General features: G+C 32.0%; 1 protein-coding gene across 3 annotated transcripts in view; it reads right to left on the bottom strand.

The window, feature by feature from the left end:
• Nucleotides 1-293: 293 nt before the first annotated feature.
• The window catches only part of LOC108568372 (protein stum-like), a 30,435-nt gene continuing 8,133 nt past the window's right edge, over nt 294-22,595 (bottom strand). Inside the window, exons 2-9 of one of the 3 annotated variants that reach the window (XM_017929432.1) lie at nt 15,987-16,218; nt 13,129-14,480; nt 12,567-13,065; nt 1,614-1,985; nt 1,197-1,347; nt 940-1,066; nt 687-881; nt 294-629 (exon numbers count right to left, since the gene is read on the bottom strand). In XM_017929432.1, coding sequence (XP_017784921.1) covers nt 523-629; nt 687-881; nt 940-1,066; nt 1,197-1,347; nt 1,614-1,985; nt 12,567-13,065; nt 13,129-14,480; nt 15,987-16,141 — 2,958 coding nt within the window. In that variant the 5' untranslated portion in view covers nt 16,142-16,218 and the 3' untranslated portion in view covers nt 294-522. Of the gene's footprint in view, nt 630-686; nt 882-939; nt 1,067-1,196; nt 1,348-1,613; nt 1,986-12,566; nt 14,481-15,986; nt 16,219-22,595 lie in introns of all 3 variants that reach the window. The other 2 variants (XM_017929430.1, XM_017929431.1) reach the window with 2 other exon arrangements.

Genomic DNA, 22,595 nt, shown 5'->3' with positions numbered 1-22,595 from the left:
TTTGAGACGAGGATAGATCGAGCAGTTCCTAGATCAAACTAAAATGGCATATGGGTATTTTGGATGATAATAATTGTTATTTATTTAACATAGTTATTGGTCAAAATTATGACCAAAGGGTTATCGATCAAAACGATAATTATTTAATTGAATGTCGTAAAAAGTATAAATAATGATTTCTGTTTTTGATTTTTTTAATAAAGAAAAAATATGTTAAAATAAATATAGTTTATTTCTCATGGCGTTATTAAACCAACTACTATTGTTAAAAATAATAAAAATGCATGAAATGAATGAATTTTTCGGAAACATTCCAATATATCCTCGTAGATCTGTTTGAAAATAATATAATTTAAATCAACCGATACTTATAGAAACCTGATGAAATAATGAATGAATTTGTGATGCGGAAAATCTTAGAAATGTAGTAGTTCTTGGAAGATATATCTATTAAGTTTATCTTAATGGAATAGTTCAAGAGTAGTCCTGTACAAGTAGCAAAAATTCCTCGTTGTGCGAACCTCACGACCGCCCTTTCTCTACGTCTATCCTAGATTGATTACCTGTCGCAGTCTTTTCCTGTTGCTCTTCCAACCTCTTCTCCAGTTTCTTCAGCTTCCTGTGTTTTTCTGAAACATTTGCGGATTATAATGGCTAACATTTGCATTATTAAATGTATAACTTACTGGCAACCTTAAGCATGATGACGCCCCACCAGATGGACCAACCCCAACCCACGAGACAAAAGAGGACGGTGAAAAGTTGACCGCAGCCAATTATAGTGTTTATGATGAAAGATCCGAATCGGGGCCTTGCGCCGTCTCGCTGCGAGAACCTAGGTATGCCTATGCAGAGGCAGAACAAACCACTGAAGAAGGTCCCTGAAATTAATGAAAGTCAATATAGTCATTATTGAAAAAAAAAATATGTAAGGAATACCGATGCCCGGTGTGAAAATGTTGAAGAACAGGCAGAAGTATGCGAGTGCTATTGGAAGAACTGGAATGGCGGCCTTCATCGTCGACGTGTATTCCACCAGGCTGCTGTCCAGTTTGGATTTGGGTTCCTGGAATAGAAGAAACGGTTAGAATATTTTTTTGCATCGGTTCGCGTGCTCGGGAAACACTTATTTCCCTCGCCAAGGTCACGGAAAATAATTGTTTTTTTTCTCCACTCTTAATCGGATAACGGCATACCTCGGGCGGCAGAACCGTCGGGGTTAAGCTTTTCTTTTTGCTCAACATCGATGCTCGACGACTGGCATCATCCTCGACCTTCGACGCTCTTTTGCAGCAGGTGCAACCGCAGCAGCAGAATACGGCTCTGAAGAAGTTCTTGCATTTATCTCTGCAAACAAACAATTAACAATAATTACCACGCAACGCTTTACCAATTGAACCTGTAGTTTATTATACGAGTATATGTTTTATTTTTTAAAGATAAAGGTTTATTTTACTATCTTATTCTATTGATATGAAGTTTTGTAATTATTTAAAGGTATTATCATTTTTAATTGTATTTTAACTTTTGCATCGGTTTGCAAATTTCAGCACGTCCTATTTTTCTCGAATTTGTATTGCAGTTATTAAAGAAAATTAAGTCAAAAAAAATACCTTCTGGTGATTGGAGTTGGTTCGCTTAAGATACTGTCTCTTCTATTGGCCCAGCTGTCTTTCCGCTTTTTCCTACCGCAACACCCGGTTGTAACTTCATCTCCAATCTTGTTGCTGCGACAACACTTCAATCTATCCATGACCGTCAAAGATTTCTTGATGGTGCCTTCCGTATCCGTTATAATGATTTCCTCCACCTCCTTCTTCTTTTTCTTCAGGCAACTGAAACAACCCTTCTTGGTTTTGTCGTCGGTTTCGTTGATTTCATCCGTTTTTGATTTGCATCTAGCGCAAGCCAGCTTCTCCATGAACATCTGGCACTTGGTTTTAGATGGCTCCGGTTGCTGGTTTCCATTCTGTGGCGGAACACTGCTGAAATCATAAAATTGTAACCGTAAATCAAAAAATGCTAATCGATCGGTTTCATCGATTTTATACCCGTTCTCGATAACCCTGTCATAATAAAGATCGTCGTTTTCATTGAGAGGCATCACGTAAATGAATGTCATTTTTGTTTTGCCCGTTTTTATTTTCATTTGTGGACTGTTTTTGTTAACTTTTCTCTTAAAATTAAAGCTTTCGATATTTACATACAAATCATGCGGTTAGCGCAGTTAGCCGGTTTCCTTCCTCCCTTTGTTCGTTTCGGAGCGATTATCGATTTTGCTAAAAGCAAGGCGACAAACTTTTCGATTCGGTTTTTCGTTTTTTTTTTTCTCACTTGTGCACTTTTTGTGAACGGAAGATTCGTTCTTTCTGTAGGTATAACAAACCAATCGAATCGATTGGAATAAGCGTATGAGTTTTGTCGCGGCGGTCCGTCGGCGGTTGCGAAAGGCTCTCGAGTGTTGTGTCCCTCTTTGACCACCGATCGGGTCGTGCTTTAATGCGGTTCTATATTTTATAAGAGATTTATGGTTGTTTTCCACCATGAGCGTACCGCGGTGGTCACTGAAGGAATTTCGAAGTCGCAATAATTTGCGAGTCCCGTCCGACGAACATGCGTAGATGTAGTCCGAATGAGTTTTGCGGTCCTTCGGGTAGTTTTTGGAGCTCGCTACGCCACTGGCTACCGAGAACACGCCATTTTCCACTCGATGGTCGGTCCGCACTTTGTGGCACGCGATCTGACCCTTTCGAGGAGGTAAGACCTCCTTGACCACCCACTCAGCCCGGGGTTCGCGACTAGATTTACACATTATGCTATACTTCTCTTTTTTCCCATTTGCCGTTCTTTCTTTATTTCTCCCTTAACCTACCTTACCTCAAAACGCTTGTTTGTAACAAGAACTAGAGTAAACTGACGAAGTGTGTCAGGGTTATCGGATCTATTTAGCGTTCCAAAAAAAAAAATCAAGAGATTTATTATATTGAACTGTAAATTGTGATTACTATAATTATATCTTATAGTATGAATATAATATACATGCACAATATGTGGTAAACAACTATTTTGGTGGATGCGCCTGGAAAAGTATCTATTTAATTTGTATTTTTTAATCCAGTTACAGGATATTTTATTATATATTAAAAAATATTATGAACCAAACTTTTACAAGGTAACCCAAAAGTCATACCGTTTTAGCTCACTGCATATTTCGCGGCACACCAAATAAAAATGCCAATTAAATTCATTAAATTTTCTGATCCAACATTATTTATAAATCTTTTGTGGTACACAGTTTGGCAGACACTGGTTTAAATGAAACAGGATAATTTCGCGAATCTCTGAAATCTAATGGCCATCACGCCAATATTGATTGATTGATTGGATAATTTATTCAAGTTAAAACTTTCAAATAAATACATTTAATGCAATAAAATGTAATTTAATGATAATACGTCAATACCTCAATTTATATATTGGAATAATTAAGACCCATTAAACTTAATCCATGAATACGTCAATTTGTGCGCAATAAATCGATAATTTAATAAAATAATGTTAACTAAAAATGTAAGTTTATTGATATTTATTTTATACTCGAAATATTATTAAACGTTTGTATTTATATTTTGCATAATTTTTCTAACAGTACAATTTTTCTGAATCTGTACAGATTATTATAGTTGCTTTTATTACCAAAATAATAATTTTATGTAAATTGCTCGAATATGGATATTACAGGATGTAGGGTCTCGGCCAATTACTATATTTTTTTTATTGCATCTCTCATTATCGCTGAGAAAACATTAAATTTAATTATCAAACTTCTGTGGTAGATTATAAGTAGATTAAAGTAAACATATTTCATCGATTAAACATTATTGCATATCTTAATTTTAATCATTGTTTTCTAAGAACAATACTAGTATAATTATGGAACTACAAAATATACTGGATACAAAACCAAATCAAAGAACTGTAGTAACTAAAAATAATAATAAATATATAATTTCTTAAGATATAATGTTAAAAAAATACAAAAAATAAATGCAAATTATTGAAATATAAGATTTAATAAAAGATATTCTAATAATAGAAATCAATTAGGTGCATTTCCATTAATCTTGTATTCCCGAAATTACATTTTATCGGATTCGCATTAGTACTTGGGTTAGGTGATGTGAATGCCGGGGCGAGCATTTCGATTTCATCCACCACTTACAATAGTTGCTTTCCTGCGAAAATATTGCGGATTGCATTAATGTAATGGGCATAGTTTGAGGATGGTTAAAGATAAAGCCCACTGCTGCACCCTAACTTTGCATTCGAATCGTTATTAAACTTTCAAGGATGATCCTCTTTACTAAAGCCGGTAATTGCCATCGGCAATTTCATCAAAAACCCAAGCATTCTAACATCAATAATAAACTAAACGCAGAAATAAAGGATTCGAGGCACACGAGTTAAACGCGGAAGATAATAACTCGCTACAATTAAATACGCCATAAAATGTTGCTTAATTGCTGAACCGAATATCCCACAATAAAATATAATAAGTTTTCGCAAGCGACCGGTCACGAGACATTTAATAGTTTAACCTCATGTTACTCATTATACAGGGTGAAACGTATAATATAGCTCTTTACAATATTTAACGTCTCAAAAAATAAATATTTTTTACTTTAATTACTCGAATCGGCTATTTAAAAATCTTTATTACTAAGTTTTATTGATATTTAAAAAGCTATTTAAATATATTTTTGTAATTCAAAATACATCCATTAATTCATACGAGAAATGTTCATTACCCGTTCTGTGATTGGTATAATGGCTAAATTAGTGTCTCTTACTGTTCTTTTTTTATGACTGTGCTTATATATCTAGTTTCTAGTTTATAGTACATTAAACTAAATGTTTAACACAACAACAAAATTGAATAAGTAAATATTTCTAGTTGTTAATCGGTTTTACAGGCAAATTTCAGTATTTTTTTTTTACTCTAAAATGGAAAGTGATGTTACACATGATGATATTTTTCCAATTATAACTAAAATCCGACGAGTTAGACAATTATTTCGTTGATCTCCAAAAATGAAGTTCGTCAAAAATAAATTTAGGAAGGAATATTTTTGATTTTGGATAACAAGTTGACATTGGGAGATATGGTTGAACGATTTTTTCAATTGAAATAATGTGCCAGGAAAAGTCTTATTGATTGAAACATTGAAATTTCGTTTTCAAAACATGAAATTTATATTACTAACATGATGCTGCACATAATTGTATATAACTGAACTAATATGAACATTAAATACGTATAAAAGTGCACAAAATGGGTTTGGCCAATCGTAAATTGTAGTTGCGTGAGATAGCTGACATCCTGAAGATAGCAGGAGGAAGTGTATTCACCATTTTACATGAACATTTGCTCATGAGAAAGATCTGTTCGAAATGGGTACCACGTTTGCGCACAGTGGACCAAAAACAACGAGTTGATGATTTCGATCGCTGTTTGTAGTTGTTCAAGCGAAATAAAAATGTTTTTTTCATGCGGTATGTAACAATGGATGGAACATGGATCCACCACTACACTCCAGAGTCAAATCAGTCGTCAACTGAGTGGACAAACGATGAAAGCCGTTCAAAGCGCAAATGTCCGCTGGTAAGGTTTTGGCCTCCGTATTTTGGGACGCGCACGAAATTTTATTCGTTGATTACCATGAGAAAGGAAAAATCATCAATAACTTATAACTTATATAACAATAATAATAATTGGTGCATTTAAAGGAAGAAATTGCAATAAAAACTACCACAAATGAAAAAGAAAAAAATGCTCTTTCTCCAAGACAATACACCGAATTGCACTTTGAATTGCTTCCCCATTCACCGTATTCTCCAGATCTGGCTCCCAGACCTATAAATAATGCTCAAGAGAAAGATATTTGGCTCCAATAAAGAAGTGATTGCCAAAACTGAAGCGTATTTTCAGGCCAAAGATTAATCGTTCTACAAGAATGGTAATGAAATGTTGGAGAAGCGTTGGAATGAATATATCACTCTTGAAGGAGACTATGTTGATAAATAAAGTCAAATATTGCCATAAAGTTGTTGTTTCCCATCCCATGAACTTATTAAAACTCTTCTATTTTATAAATTTAATAGTTATTTGTATATTGTATTTGTATAATATAAAATATTATTTTCTTGTATATAAGTCTTTTAGAACATTTAATTTAAAACAATGCGAAAAATCGCGAATGATTCAAGTAAAGACTTTGCATATTCCTTTGTAAACATATGCAATTTGTAATCATTGCAAAATAATGTTGAAAATAAATGCGTCATTGGAATTATGGAAATTCTAATACGATCGCGAGATTATCTCAATGCTCGTTTCATAAACAAAAGTGCGTTTATAAAAGTAATTTAAAATAAACATAAGATATTTATTTTTGCTTAGTTGAAAATATCTGTATAAAGTTAAGTTGTAGGTATCATATATAAATTTACATAATATTTGCCAAGTAATAATTTAATTTATTTTTGTTGTAGATTATAAAGAATTTTATTAAATTTTATAATGGCTACATACTCAGTGCAAGAACTGACGATGTATGGTTACAACGCACAAAAAATACCGCATTTTAATATACGAACAGCTCCCAGTGCAAACATGATTAGAAACTTAATCAGCCGTTTTTAGGAACGGAGTCAGTATGTAATCATCAACGATGAAATGTTCATCGTACTATTTGCAATGAAGAAGTTGTGGTGGCTGTACGGCAGAGTGTATACTCATCGACGTGCTTCTCAGTTGGGCATTTCCAGAACATCGCTAACACCAATATTGAAACTGAATTTTATATGGAAAAATTAACACGGGATTCAGATACGCCAATAAATTCGGTGACCGAATTATTTCGATAAATTCAGATTTCGCTTTTCCTCCCAGTTCTCCCAATTTAAAGGATATTATTATAGGGGGATGGTTTTCCAGAATAAACTACAAACAATAAACCAGCTTAAATAAAACATTCGTTAAGAAATGATTGATAATTTTATTATTCGTATCTTTTGAATGTATTGAACGATTTCGATGAAATTTGGTACCTTTATTTAGTATTGGCCAAGTATGAATGCGTTAAGTAATTCCGGAGGACGTCTTTATTAATATGAATTTTATTATATTATTTATAATAATATTAAATTTGACACAAAGAAATAACGATTTTTATTTCAATCCACGTGGGAAGTCATATAGTTCTTTTATTATTCTTTTATTATTTCCAATCAAAAGTCAGAAGTTTTGTTCAATAACCTTCAGACATGTTCAAAATTCTATGCTCCCAGAACATTCTAGTTTTATGAGAAAATAAAAGTTCTCAACCTGCGTTTTGAAAACCAAAGAACAATTTTTATCATTCAATCAATCTTTTCTTTGCGATTTTTTTCTCGATAAAAAAAAGTATTAAATACTGAAAATACTGCATGTATAGTTTGTTGTATATATACAATGTCGCCAAATAAAAAATAATGACTATAATGTAACAAAATTTTCAGAAAACATAATCTCTTTGAAATACACATGCAGTGAAATATTGAATGGACATTGTTTTAAATACCTATTATTAATGATATTTAAACGCCATATGTATTGGTATTTAATGACTTTCAATAAATGTCACTTGAGTTTACATTTTTACAATTGAACCTAATTATCTTATCTTATATCGCTACAAGTTAAGTTCTACAGCAAAACATCAAAGTTTTACTTTATAACGATCAGTCAGATATTTACGGAATGATGAAATTACGAGGCCTAAAAGTAGTTTCGCGATAGTCGAGCTAATCGATGGAAACTCCCCCACACTACCGACCATTATTATTCACTTTGTTCAACAACCTCTTTTTAAATTGCACACCACCCACTCATTTTGCGTCACATCAGTGGAACTGAGTCGAGGACACTTCCAATTCATTTCGCTGCGAATGTTTCGCGGAATGCCATCCATTCAACAGTTGGCCAATACCAACTGAATTGTTTGCTTGCAAACCAAAGGATGCAGTAGGCATTTGTTTTTTTCCTTTTTCCAAAGAAGGAATAATGCGTCGGTGCAATTAAAATACGTGTATTTTTTTAATAAAGAAAAAAAATGAGGCTAAATAACAGGAAAAATGCAGCACACGGTTTATTACTATTGATTTCATTTTTCTTCTAATTACGTTTATGACGTAAATATTTTTAAATATTTTTTAATTTTTCGTCATTTCCAAGAAATGTAATGGTAGGTAGAGGTTGCAGTGTTTATTTTTAATGTAATACATAATGAATAGTCATTGAAATTAGAGAATCAAATGGGTCATTTACTGAGTGCAAAACACATTAATTTTGTTGCATCTCTGTTTAGTGAACACTGTATGAATTGTCATACCTCGATTATCGTATAAGATGCGTTCTTAGCCCATTTTTGCCCACTGTTCAAAAACTTTAACAAGACAATGGCAGGAGTTGTTCTATTTGATCAGTCTATGAACACTCATTGTATTGCAATTAATGACAAGATATTCTGGTGGGTACTTTTTACCTATATGTTGGACCTAACTATGAAAAACACATGGAAACTGTTACAATAATCATCTAGCCAAAAAATAATTCAATTGGAGATTACAAGTTAAATTGTACGGCATTATTTATTTAGATCAAATTAGATAAAGTACAGGTAATATTCACTCCATGAGAGTATACAATTTGAAAATACTGGACAAGTTTAACAAAGATTTGTTAATCACTTACGATGTCAATCTAGAATCAGGTGGATTTGTAAAAAATGGTAACATATATTGTGCGTAGAAAATAATTGCTTTAAAAAAAAACGCTATTTTTTTTTTTTTTGTGTTTAGATATTATACATAAAGGATTTTTTAAAATAAAATCAATGTTTTTTTTGTTGATCTAGCCATCTAGATAGTACCATGTTTATTACCATGGATACCAACTATACTTTAAGCAGATACTTTAAGCACCGAGTCGAACCGAAATTAACCGGAATTTTTAACTATAATCGGAACGTAAAATTGAAACTGAAACTAAATAGAATTATGGTTCAATTTTTTTTTCATTAAATTACTTCATTAATCGCATATGTTACAATGCTCCATGTAAAAATATCACAATTCTAGACATTTCATTTTAATCCTAAAACGGTATAAAAAATATGACGCTGGAAAGAGAGATACATTTTCGTCTGAATTCGTTATCTACGGAACTTTTTCAAATTTTTATGTTGTGATAAAAAAAAACTTTGAGCTGGTACTAAAATTTATACCAATTTTTAATTTAACTAATTTCAATTATTTTTTTAAGACTTTAAATTTTAATTTTAACTGGAAATGAACCGAAACCGAAGCTAGAACGATAAACATTTACGGTTACGTAAGCCGGTACAAAATTAATTGAAATTAGTATATTTTTGACACACCTTATGAATTGTAGCTAAGATGTAGCAATTACAAGATATTAAAGGACAATAATTATATTGCATTATAAAATTTATATCAGTTCTGATAGATACAATATTTTTTTCTACATTTTATTACATTTCTAAAGTACAATCTGTTTTTATTTGCAACATTGTCAATGCATATCGTATAAGCAATTATTTACAGCATTTCTAATAGTAATTGACTGAAAAACTTAAGTTTTTTTTAAAAGCTTTCTAGAAAACATTACCAACAGAACAATTTAAATGCTTTTTATTTGTGTTTCAACTGTGCCGCATATCCTGATGTTCAATTAAATAAACGAAATACTATTGTTTTTTGCCCGAAATAAAAGGTCAAAGTTTGATATATGTTTATAACATAAAATAAGCGTATAGCCGAGTTGAACCTTGGATAGTTCTCATAGTTTATACCTTTCAAGAATATATACATAACGGTCTGATGCTGAATATTCATGGGTTGGACGTAATCCAATTCTTAGATAAAGGAAGAACAAACGCGGGGAAAAGGCGAATACAAAGCTGCAAGATTAAAGCAGCAATCGATTTGCAAAACGGGACTGGCCAGTATTTGCTGCGCGGTTTTTGCGGATGCGACGACCGTAATTAGAAAAGCAGCTGTGGAAGAAGAGAGAGAACAAAAAGAAGAAGAAAAAAACGTACGTAAACCAATTTGAATACGCTTCATAATTTCGCTATATTTAGGTGTATTTGGGTTAATCGACCAGGTGGCCCAGGCGCACAACCAGAGGCATAACTGGGTGTATATATTACATTTTGTATTTCTATGATACTGGCACACTTTCATTGGATATAAAAAGAACAGCAATCGTAAATAACATAGAAAAATATTATTTTTTTATATAATACAGGACTACTTACACGATTTTCATAAATATAATAATCACAAAAAACGAATTGAAAATAGATAACAAATATAATAATTTGTAAAAATACAAATATTGAGATAGTTATACAAATGTAGGTGGAGAAACGTAGAGAAATTGACTTGTAATTATTGTTTTTACTATTTTTTCTTCTTCTAAAAATCATCTCATTACCCCAAGTTAATCGTCAGAAAACATTTAGATTATCTAAAAGTATTCTTTTAATTCTTATTATATCATAATATCAATCATTAAAAAATTAGATAGTGCATTGATTTTGTCATAACAATTTTATAACAAAAGATAACAAATAGTTATTACCAAATGGCATTCGTGGTGGAGTCAAACGCGAAGCGATTTTTGGCCGATCCAGAGCACTTGAAAAATATGATAATTTCGTATGTAAAAACGAGACAAATTTTGATATTTTATTTCTTCATTATCTATTGATTATTTTGAATTAATTCTTTTTTTTTTAATCGAGCCAATAAATTAATATTATTATCTATTTTTTTGAGACCTTTGTAATGGTTTTTATATGTATGACTGTTGTAATATCCATATTACAACTAATTTCTAAAATAGATCTAGAATTAGTAAAATATTTGATATATGTATATAACTATAACAAATCTTATAATTCTCAGTAAAACTGTTGTAATGATTATTGATTCAAAATTTAATTAAAAATCTAAAATTGATCTACATAAAATTCTATTTTTAACATAGATAATGTAGTCGTATAATTAAAAAAAAAAAATTCGAACAAAATGCACGTTTATATCCACGAAAAGTAATACTTTTTATATCCTCTTCCTAATTTCCACCTTGAATCCAAGTAATCTATTTTGATATAAACGTGCAAAAGTAGAAGGGTTTGTTTTTTGGTGCATCTTTTTTTATGTTGTGAGAACATAGCGTTGGAGGGCATGGCGTGACCCCTCAATCCTGATATCACAACAATCACTGACCGTTCACGTGCCTAAGGCTCTGAATATTTAAAGGCATTTTGTACACTAAAATGACTCACATCATCCGGATCAGAGAGTCATAAGCTTGGAGAAAAAAGAAAGAAAGGCAGAGAAGGAAAATATCCAAGAATTGATATTATTATTAAATTTGAAGAAATCGAGAAGTTGTTACAAAACCATCGGCGATTCGTCACGGTTTTATCGCCCTCATAAACACTATTGTTATTGCGTCTAAGGGCAAACTAATTTCAATATATAGGCAGTACTTTTCAACAACTTTCAATATTATCTGATCCTGATTTCTTCACTATGTAATTTAGATTCTTTTTTACTTAATATTATTCTAAGAAATAATATAATGTATATATATATTTTTTGTCTCTATCATCAGTTTATTCTAATGTTGATGGGTTTTAAAAATCATATGAAGCTACAAAGCAATAGCTTCTTCGAAAATGAGTAGCTACGTTTATTTAATGAATTATTAAGTATATATTGTAATTAAATAAGGTTAGAAGATTGGAAAGATATAATGATTTATATGTTTTTTTATTTCATACATTTATGTATGTTGTATTTATTAATATAATTCTTTGTTACAATAAATCATATTATTGTAAGTTTTAGATATCTGTTACTTTATAATTATAGCAACAATTTTATAAATATTAATAAATAATTATTTATGAAATTGTTAAAATAATCCATATCTTCAAACTAAAAATGGTGGATGCGCCTGGTTTTAAGTTTGTTGTCTAATAACTTCATAGATATAACTTATTAGATAACACACAATTATTAATTACTATCTTTTTTTTTAATTTAAACGTCTCTAAATGTTTTTATTCAATTGTATCGATGCATACTGCATTATTTTGTTAACATATAACAATCTTTCATTTGAAAATGAAACAAATATTGTTACTACTTGTCATTTTGGTGAATACATTTCATAATTACATGCACTCGAGAAGTATATCATATAAGGTAAAATATTTATATTAATACTTTATTCTAAAATTGTAACTGCAAAACTCGACGTCAATGTTTGTTATATTTTTGTCACGTAACAATGACGTGTTTTGTTTGTTTAATTTGTTTTTTATCAAATTTTAAACAATGATGTGGTTGATTATTATTATTATAAATTAATGTTTCAGTATTTGCATTAAGTTCTACATTTTAATATTTGACTCAATAAAACTCACCTAGAACCTGAAGTTATTCCATTGGTGACATTCGCTGGAAAGCGAACGTTTCCGCTCTGCACCTCAATATCACTGGGCTTCCCTTGTACAGTGATTCGAATCGGTTTCACGTCAGCAGCCACCATAGTCCTAGCTTCTTTGATCCGATCATTAGCACTTTTTTCGTAACTATTCACTTTAGCACCAAAACTGTCATCGGGCGAGATGAGTTTGTTGATGTTGTTCTTCGCGCTATTCGCCTCCGCCGCTTTATGATTAATATTGTTATTATTGTTGTTGTTCATGTTGTGGTTCGCAGCAGCAGAGCCGTGCACAGCGTCCCGATTGCCCACGGAATTGGCAGCCTTGACGATCTCCACTTGGGGCAGTGCACTTTTGTCGGAGGATCGCAGATTGTTGTTGGCCGCCGTCGCGTTCTCGTTGCCGGATAACGATATAATTGCATTTGCAGCCGGCGACAGCTTGGATAAGTTATGGTCCTTCAGAAGGGTTTGCGAATCTAGAACAGTATCGTTCATTCTTTCTATTGCGCTCGAGACGCTCTTAGCACTCAACACCCTACCTTCGTCCATATACATCGGGGTTTCTTTCGGCTTCGGTCTGTCCGTTTCGACCTCCATGATCAGAGGTGCATCCAATTCGATCTTCAGAGGTTGGGTCACCGTCGTCGTCGTGGTGGACACCATGGTCGTGGCGGATGGAAGCATGTCGGTTAGTTTTGCCGCGCTCTCAACCTTTTTCAGCACGTTTTCCCGACTGTGCGATTTTGCCACCATCGGCTTCGCACTGTTGCCATCGCTAGTCTCCATCTCCGTTGATGATTTTCCATTGCTTTCAGTCACATTACCAGCGGCTTTGCCATTGCTATTGTCCTTGTCCTCTCTCTTCAAATTTTTCACGCTGCTCGTCCGCTTCACAGCAGAACCGGCAACATTCTTAGTAGAATTACTGTTGTTGTTACTGCTGTTACTACCGCTACTATTACTATTATTATTAGTTTTGTTTGTATTATTATTGCTGCTGCCTGTTCTGTTGATGTTGTTGTTACTGTTGTACGAATTGCGTTTTGACACTGATTTATTATTATTAGTATTATTATAATTAACACTATCGGTCCGCTCTAGTTTACTGTTACTATTACCACTTTTCGTTTTAGTCTTGGCTGCATCGGTAGGTTTAGGAGGCACTTTGGCTTTAGTGGATTTGGCATTGTAACTGTTAACTTTAGCTTGAACGTTCTTGTAGTTCTTAGTCGGGATCCTGGTGGGCGTGAACGGAGGCTTCGGCGATGGACTGGCATTCCTTGAGCCGTTCCTAGAGTTTGCCCTGGTGGCCGGGCGCCTGTAGTTGGGCGACAGGTCCCTAGTCGGCGACTGAATCCTACTAGGTGGAGTGCTGCGACACTTTGGTATCCTAGAAGGGGAAGACTGACATTTGGAATCGGAACTGGGTTCTGGAGAGCTGCCGATGATCGGAGACAGCCTGCTAATTGGCTGACCCTTGTTGTAAAGGGTGGGAAACCTGCGTGGACTCGGCGGCGGTTTGAATGAAACATTTCTGGGCCCGATGTTGTTTAGACTCTTGCTTAATTGGGTTTTCAACGAACCGCCTGGTTTTCGCACTGGCGAACTGTCGCTGTCCTCCGTCAAGATGATGGAATTACTGCGCTTCTTCAGTTGCGGTATTTGCGACCTTCTCGGAGAAGAGCCATCCGCGTTGCGTATTCTTTTGTCCTCTGGTGGAGGTGAAGGAGCTGGCGAAATATGCCGCGAACCGACGGGGTTGAAGCCTCGACCTCGGAACGGCGACACGCGCCCTGATGTTGGCGAAGGACTTCTCGACCTCGGCGAGAGCAAAGGCTCCGCTATAATAGAGAAAGCTTGGTTTTTCCTCCTCCTCTGAGTTGGACTAAATCTGTAATCATAAAATCATAAAAAAAACTCGTAATTTAAATGTATATTTGCAAATAATGAAATAGCGCATTTCGTTTAATGCAACATTTCCAATAAAACTATGCGATTTGGTTTTGACAAGTACGCAATTTACTAAAATATCAAATTTGGTTAATATTTGAAAAAATAAACATAGTATTCGATACTTAATTATATAAATTAGATTATTAATATTGTAAACTAAACATTATTTATAAAATTTTAAATTTTTATATCAGTTTTGATAATATTTCTTAGTTTAAAAGAAGATTACATAACTTATATTTCAATTTTCAGTTTATGAGTAGTAAACAAATATAGATAAAAATTATAATTTAGTAAATATTATCTTAATTGTCTAAAGAAAGCAAATATGCCAAACAATTACTTAAAAACAATAACTAATATAAAAATTAACATAAAATAAATTATTCATGTTGTATCAAAACAAAAATAAATATATTGAAAAATTTATTATACAATATTTATAAAAACTTACGTCGAGAAAAACAAATTCATGACAATTACACTCAACTATTAAGCAATATTACAGTGGGAATAGTTCTTATTAAATTGTACACAAATATTAATGTAGTGCAATCTGTTTGAAGTTCACATAGCCTGAAAAATAACCCACGTTGAACAAAACATTGTCTTTTAATATTTATAAACTATAATTTCTAAAATGTGTTATATTATGACTACTATGATGATAATTATACTCGAATATTCACTTATTACATGAAATATAAAAAAAATACCCAACATTATTATGCATAAACAACACCCTTGAAATTCCACCGTGATGGTGATATCAAGGAAGCATAAACTTTTCTGGAGTATCTATTTTTCATAACTAGTAATCAACTTCTGGAGAAAAGTTGTTGCTACTTTTTGGAATAAGCTAATCATAAACAAGCATACGTTCATATGGAACCTACATATTAGAACGATAAACGTAGCCTTCAGCATCGGGATGTTTTTAAACTGTTACATACGACACGCAGTGTAAAATGTCGATTTTCGCTCACTACAGCATTATCTTTGCCGTGTCAATTGTTATAGGCCGTCCGGAGAGCTCCCAATTTGAAAGCTCCCCTGAGCTGGGGATACCACTTTTGCATGACACGATATTACTTTTTCTGAGATATAAATTCTCAGTACATATAGTAACATCCATAGTAAGTAATGTGTTCCATAAACCTTTACCTAACCTGAGTCTCGACTGGAGTGTTACGTAACTCGGGGTGTTAGTGTAAACGAAATATCTATCGAAGGACATAGACATATTTGTTTTAAACCACCTGTAGTCATAGTGGTTTCCAACAACTACAATATTTTTTAATAATTGTATCATTTATGGCTTATGAAAAGAACTTTTCATGAAAAGTTACTAAATAAAACAATCAAATAATAATATCCGACATGTTTAGAAATACTTTTTGGAAATAGAAAATATATTTTTATAGAAACATTTAATAAATATTACCTATAAGGTGGTGGAGCCTGTGGAGGATCTGGAGGACTGCCATGGTCTTCTGGCGAAAGAACAGTGAAGGCGCCAGGCGATAGATACCTCAAGTTGAGTTCCTCTTCGAAGGTCCTTCCCGGTCTGTAGCCCGATCTGCTGTCGGGCGATCTCATCTCGATCTCGCCGCGATCACTCAATCACATGTTAATTGCACTCGCTGTATCACCGCGTCTCCATGAATCCGCCACACCTGAAACAAATCACCGAAAAATCAGCATTTTCACGCCCAACCCAACCTTTAAATTGGTTCACTAATTGCATTTCCAGCATTAAAAACTTCCGAGCCGAGTGCGAGCGGATATTTTTAGTGCACAAGTCATGCTAGTATAATTCGCACGTAAACTTAACCTACATGCTTGCGTTATTATTACTCTTTTTTTTATATAATATCATTATTAAACATTCACGTTCGTTTCAAAACTGCATTCGATATAGGTCGCATTATTAAATACCGTACATTAACTAACTTTTTCTTACTGCTCCTCTGCTCGTTTTACGCAAGAACGGTGTATGGTGCTACCACTAGAAGTTGCAGTAATAAAGTGAATGATATGCTCCAGATATGGCATAGATGGTATATTCTTTTCCCATGTGCAAGCATCGCTGGCTCTGAATTCTATATTATCCTCATGCGCGGATTACCGGAACCATTTTCTAATTTATATGATTAAAAATTAGTTATAAAACTGGTAAGACAACAACAATAATGACAACCACGGGATTAAATACACGGGAAGCGGACAGCCGAGATTCATTACCTCCTTAATCCGTAACATCATTGCAGTAAAATTGCTCTTAACATCATATGATTTAAATTACTAGCAATTTGCGTGTTCGCATTTGTGAAACATGAACATTGTGTCTTATGACCTTATTTAACATAAAAAAAACTATCCATAGAAAATTTAACAATTTTGTAAATTTTACATTAAAAAAAAACAATATTATTAGTTTTAATTAGTAGTATAATAATAATATCGTTTATTGTAACAGTACAAGGAATTAAAGAATAGTGATTCTGAAGACAATGAACCAAAATAACTTGCTACAGATTTTCTTAGAAAAAGTTTAGAAATGATAACCCAAATCGTTGATCAAATTGTAGAAAATGATCAAAATTTTGACAAGAGTGGAAAAACAAGATGAGCAGTTTTTGATGCGATCGCGTTCTATCAACGTTTGCTTAATGAAAGAAAAAAGAAGCGACATATAACCTTCATCACAAAAATTAACTTAATATTTCTGTGTGCAAATGTTTGTGTTATTTTATAATGCAAATTACTATAAATACAACTTAAAATTCAAGTGCAATTTGTTTAATTTTGGACGCATGTTCCCGTTTCCCTATTTGCTAAATGTTTCGTTTAGCACTGTCTTCAGGAACGCATCTAAAGCAATAAACGAGGTCTACTGTACTTACAATATTTTTTTTAAAGGAATCGATATAATTTTATCTTCACTTATCCTCAATCCGCATTAATCGAATATACAAATTATCCAAAGATTTCAATGAAAAAGCCTAATAAATGTTATCAGGGTACCGTAGTTCATCAAGAATATATTTGAAGATACAATAACAATGTTTAATAGCATCTATCTTCATATAGTCTGGAATCTTATACTAATGGCTAATGGCTATTAACATGTTTGATAACATTAAAACAACAAAATGGCTTAATTGTTATAAACCATTAGAGATATAAGATAGATTTAAGTAAATTATTATTAATCATAATCATAATCCTAATAATGGTAAATATTCACCAGGAATGTTTTAAATGGATGAGATTGTAAATAAAATTATTACGACATAAGAAACATATAATAATTTTGTGTAAATCAGAAAAAATATGATACAGTATTTATTAATTGCAAAATCTCTACATTTAAATATTGTAAAAATCAATGTTTAGTTATTTAATAAAATTGAAATATAAACTTTACAATATAATAATCAATAATTTGATGAAAGGAATAATTAATCTGAGCCTGTTTTACAAATATGTAATTAATGTGTAAAATGCTTAATTAATTTAGTAAATCTTGATCTTGGGGGGGACATGATTTATATAATTGCTTTAGACATATTATCGTGATAACAGGTGTGATTTTGATCGAAGTTTAATGTATTAATGAAGTCCATGATAATTGAAACGGCACAATGAAATTTCTCAAAACTTTTAGTCCAGTTCGTGATCAGATATAATATTCTTTATTGGTTTCTTTCCTCGCCAATTACCGCAAACACTTCCCAACCGTCGTCGCAAAGTTCAATGTCGATTCATACCGTTCCCCCTACGTTCTGTTCGTTTACGTTCAGTAAGATGGGGGCGCTTAAATTTGGAAAATATTATAATTGGACGAATCCTGATTGAATAATTCGCGGATGAAGGTGGAAAAGTTGTTAGTCGGACATGGGAGAGTGAGAGCGTCGTAATTGCGGCCGGCAAAAATCAATGTCAAACACATGTATTTTTGAATTTGTTCTTGACTTAAATTCCGCGGCATACAATATCGGAGCGCATGCATGAGCGGTAATATATATGAATTATGTCGGAGATTCAAACGGCCGATAAATGCCTCAGCCCTAGCCAGTAGGGCACGTCAGATTTCATTTGGATAAAAAGAACGGAGGAAAATAATTGAACACTAAGAGATAGAGGCAAGGGAATGCATCTTATATATATATATGATCTTTGTTTCAGGAAAACATTTCGCACCCGCAACATTGTACTCATACATTACCTTGTTTTACCTTTCGATCGATTTTTTTCAGTAATTTATGCAAGGCATGTTGTTCCCCTTTATATTTTTACTTTTTCTGCGCTGAATGCTATGGTCCTAAGCATGTCGTCAATAATGTACATTTTTGTCCACACTGGAACGAAAAAAACTCGGCCCTGGACGAATAAGAAACGCCAGAATTTTATTTCTACGCTGGTAATAAAATAAAATGGAAAAGGTCGAAAGAAAAATGCACTTTTTTTCAAATCTGAAAGCGCTAAATTATTTGTACTTTCCATGCGATCGCAACAAGTTTAAACTTATATATTATTTTTTTAAATGATAGCGACGCTGTTTGCTGCTGCTGCATTTCCTATGCTAATCAGTATCGACGGAAATAGAATAGTACAATATATCTAACAGTACAATTTTCATAAAGTTATTTAAGATTTATCGTCGGTAAACTTGGAACAACGTGCAAGATCTTAGCAAACTGTTTGATAAGTGAATATTATTGATTGCAAATGTAAACTGCAATTAGTTCATTAATTCTAATGCTAATTTTAGAATTAAAGGAATACGATTTTGATATGCTAACATTATTGATTGCAAATGCAATCTACTACTATTACATAATTATTTCTAATGCCAATTTTAGATTATATTTTTGTTGAAAATTTATATGTATTAATACTAGGACTTCTATTATAGTTTAACCGTTTTTACCAGCCAATATCATTAGCAAAATTACCGGTAAATTTGAGAACAAATACCGGTAATTTAGATAGTTTTAATAAAAATTAAGAAAAAAAAATAAGAACCTATTATATTCTTTTGTTAATATATAAATTGCTAATATTGGGCATGGAATTATACTTTATAAAAAAAAATATTATTTAAAAATTATTCTTAAATTAATGCACATATATTAATATTACCAAGAAACTAATACATTAGGCAAACAATTTGCGTAAGACTAAAAGTTTCACTTGATTTCACGAACGCTAATTAATGGATGCAACGAATTTCACTAAATCAATTAATTAATAACGTTGACGCAACTTCCGGTTTAGATTCACCTCCATCGACCGAAGAAGACTGCGCAACTGAAACGGCGCTATATTTATAAAGTTAAGAATAAAGACCAGGAATAGAAGACTTACTGTTATCCACTTTGGTCGTCGCCAAAGCATCTCTCAGAGTGCCATGCGACAAGAAAAGAATACAGACGAACGAAGAAAAAAAAAACGAAATTTCGTTCTTAGTTTTATTGGAATGTTAATTTTAGAGCAGGAGAGCGACCAACCCTAAGTAAATAAAGCGTAACGAAGTAAGTCTAACGCGATCTCCGGTAAACACAGTTTCTTCATTTGGAAGCTGTATACAGAAGTAGGTGTAATTAATGGCATTTGAAAGCAGAAGCATATGGCAGAAATAGTTTTTAATTTAATTATAAGCGTTTTAATTATTCGAGGCAATTTCAACGATATAAAAAAATACGTATACAGAGAGAAGAAATATACACTAACTAACCATGTAATGATCATTTTATTACGCTTTTCTTGCAGCGTGAATTTCTCTTTTTCTGCTCTCGCTCTATGAATAACCTAAGAACAAAATAGAATAAAGCAAGTATTTTCATTCATCAATTTTACACCTCGAGTTTTTTTTTTCGAGCACTCGAATGCCACTGAAAAGGCAGTCACCGACGTTCGGAAACTTATAAATAGCGGATCTAATAATAGGACATGCTTTATAATATGATTTCTTTATATGTCTAAGGAATTTTAGTGTTGAGTAAATGTTATTATAGTAGATACATACTAAACTTCAGCCTTCATTTCATAAAACTCTTAGATAAAATATCTAAATTTATTTATTATACAGTGATTATTCGATATTAAATAAAGTATAATAATAATCTTTATTAGTTATAATGCAACCAAAAGGCTATCGACCTAAGTCTTTCCGCCCAGATACTAAAATAAAATATATTATGTTTAATACTCTTATATAAATTGTATTATTAATATTAGATACTTAACAAAATTCAGAATGTTACATGATCGTTGATGACTTTTCACTTTTACAGCAATAGGGCCATCGTTCATCACAGATAGACAGTCAAATGAATAAGGTTCAGCATATGTACCTTCAGCCAAGTCGATGGACAATGACAGTGTTAAGGATAGCAACAAATGAAATAGTGGAATCGCAGAGCATCAATATACTACTGAAGTTAACCTACAAGACGACAGCCAAACAACAAATTAAAAATCAAATCAACATAATGGTAACTATCCACCGGGAAAGATTATCCATTTAATGTCAACCGCGATCTTATATTTACTCAATTTTCAAATTGATGAACAGATTGTGAAAAAAAAAAAAGGAAATAACTAGCTAACTCAAACTGATATAGTGTTTAGATCTTACTATCACATTTCTTTAAAAACAATAAGAAAATTTGATTGACAATTATATTATATAAATAACTTTTGAAAAGTAAAAATATTCATATGAGTCAAAATATTTAATTAATTTTAAGCAAATATGAATACTATGATCAAACATACAACATCAAACCAACAACAAGCGAAGCTTATGAAGAACACTTCAACTATTAAATGAAATATACCAATTAACAAAAAAAGTAAAATTCAATAGCTTTACTTAAATTCTAAAAAAAAATCAACTTATAGCCAGAGATGTTGGCAGGTTGTGAATGAATAATAAAAGTAAAAAAAAAATCTAAATATTATCTACAACTTTACAGCTGATACACATCTTTATCATTATTTTGTAGCTGTTATTATAATGTTTTTAAAATAATTAAACATGAGTTGATACAATATAAATCATAGAAGATTAATAAAAGTAAAGCCCTTTTACGATTCTTCAATAACTTTTTAAAACAAATTTCGAAACAAAACATAACAGAAGATTACAGTAAAAATATTTATAAAATTGAAATTTATTTATACACCAATGTTATATCAAGTAAAGTTTAAATGAAGTATCAAAATACTAATACTTATAAAGATTGTTTCCACCTCCAAATAAGACATAAACCATATCAAATAGTTAAATCTAATTTATGATTGCAAAACTAACTTAATATTACAGCAAAGCCTCATATAATCCTGCTAATTGATTCCGCCAATATACTGGACTGTTTGAAACTCGCACAATGATAAAAATAAACTGAACAAAAAGAGACCTGACTTTATAAAGGAAATAATAATAATTATTATAAACAAATAGTTTTGTGTACTAACATTATACAAATTTATTTTGGTCAATTACTTTTTAAAATTTTCAAATCTAACAATAACAAATCTTCACTAATCGAAGTCGGACTATATTAACTTATTTTTTTCACTTCTGAATTCAATATTAAACTTTCTTAAACCTCTACTAATTCAAATGATTCATTCACCTCACATAATTTATTTTACTTGATTCAACAACTTAATGTAATTATACGAATCTACATATTACGATTTTATTTTTTTCATTTGCGCTTGCTCCAATTAGTTTCCTTTCGACTTCTTTGTGCCGCTACATTAGCACGGAGGATACATAAATTATTTATGTATAGTTGCTTCTGTAACTTTTGTGAAATTTGAACAACTGACGTTGGAAGTTCATGTTGTAACAAAATATTGAATATTTAAATGGAGGCATTTTTAATAACAATAAGAAAGTAAGAACATGCACAAGAACTTTTTTATATTATGTTCGCAATCGATATAAATAAGTAGACATTTATTTAATAATTATATTCAATCAATTCTTATTCCATCACATAACTTAGAACACAATATCATCTGTAAAACATAT

This window comes from Nicrophorus vespilloides, unplaced genomic scaffold (genome assembly GCF_001412225.1).
Source record: "Nicrophorus vespilloides isolate i.1.1-1 unplaced genomic scaffold, Nicve_v1.0, whole genome shotgun sequence".
Taxonomy (NCBI): domain Eukaryota; kingdom Metazoa; phylum Arthropoda; class Insecta; order Coleoptera; family Silphidae; genus Nicrophorus; species Nicrophorus vespilloides.
The sequence above is the reverse complement of the archived record's forward strand: the minus strand, read 5'-3'. Positions and strand labels throughout refer to the sequence as shown.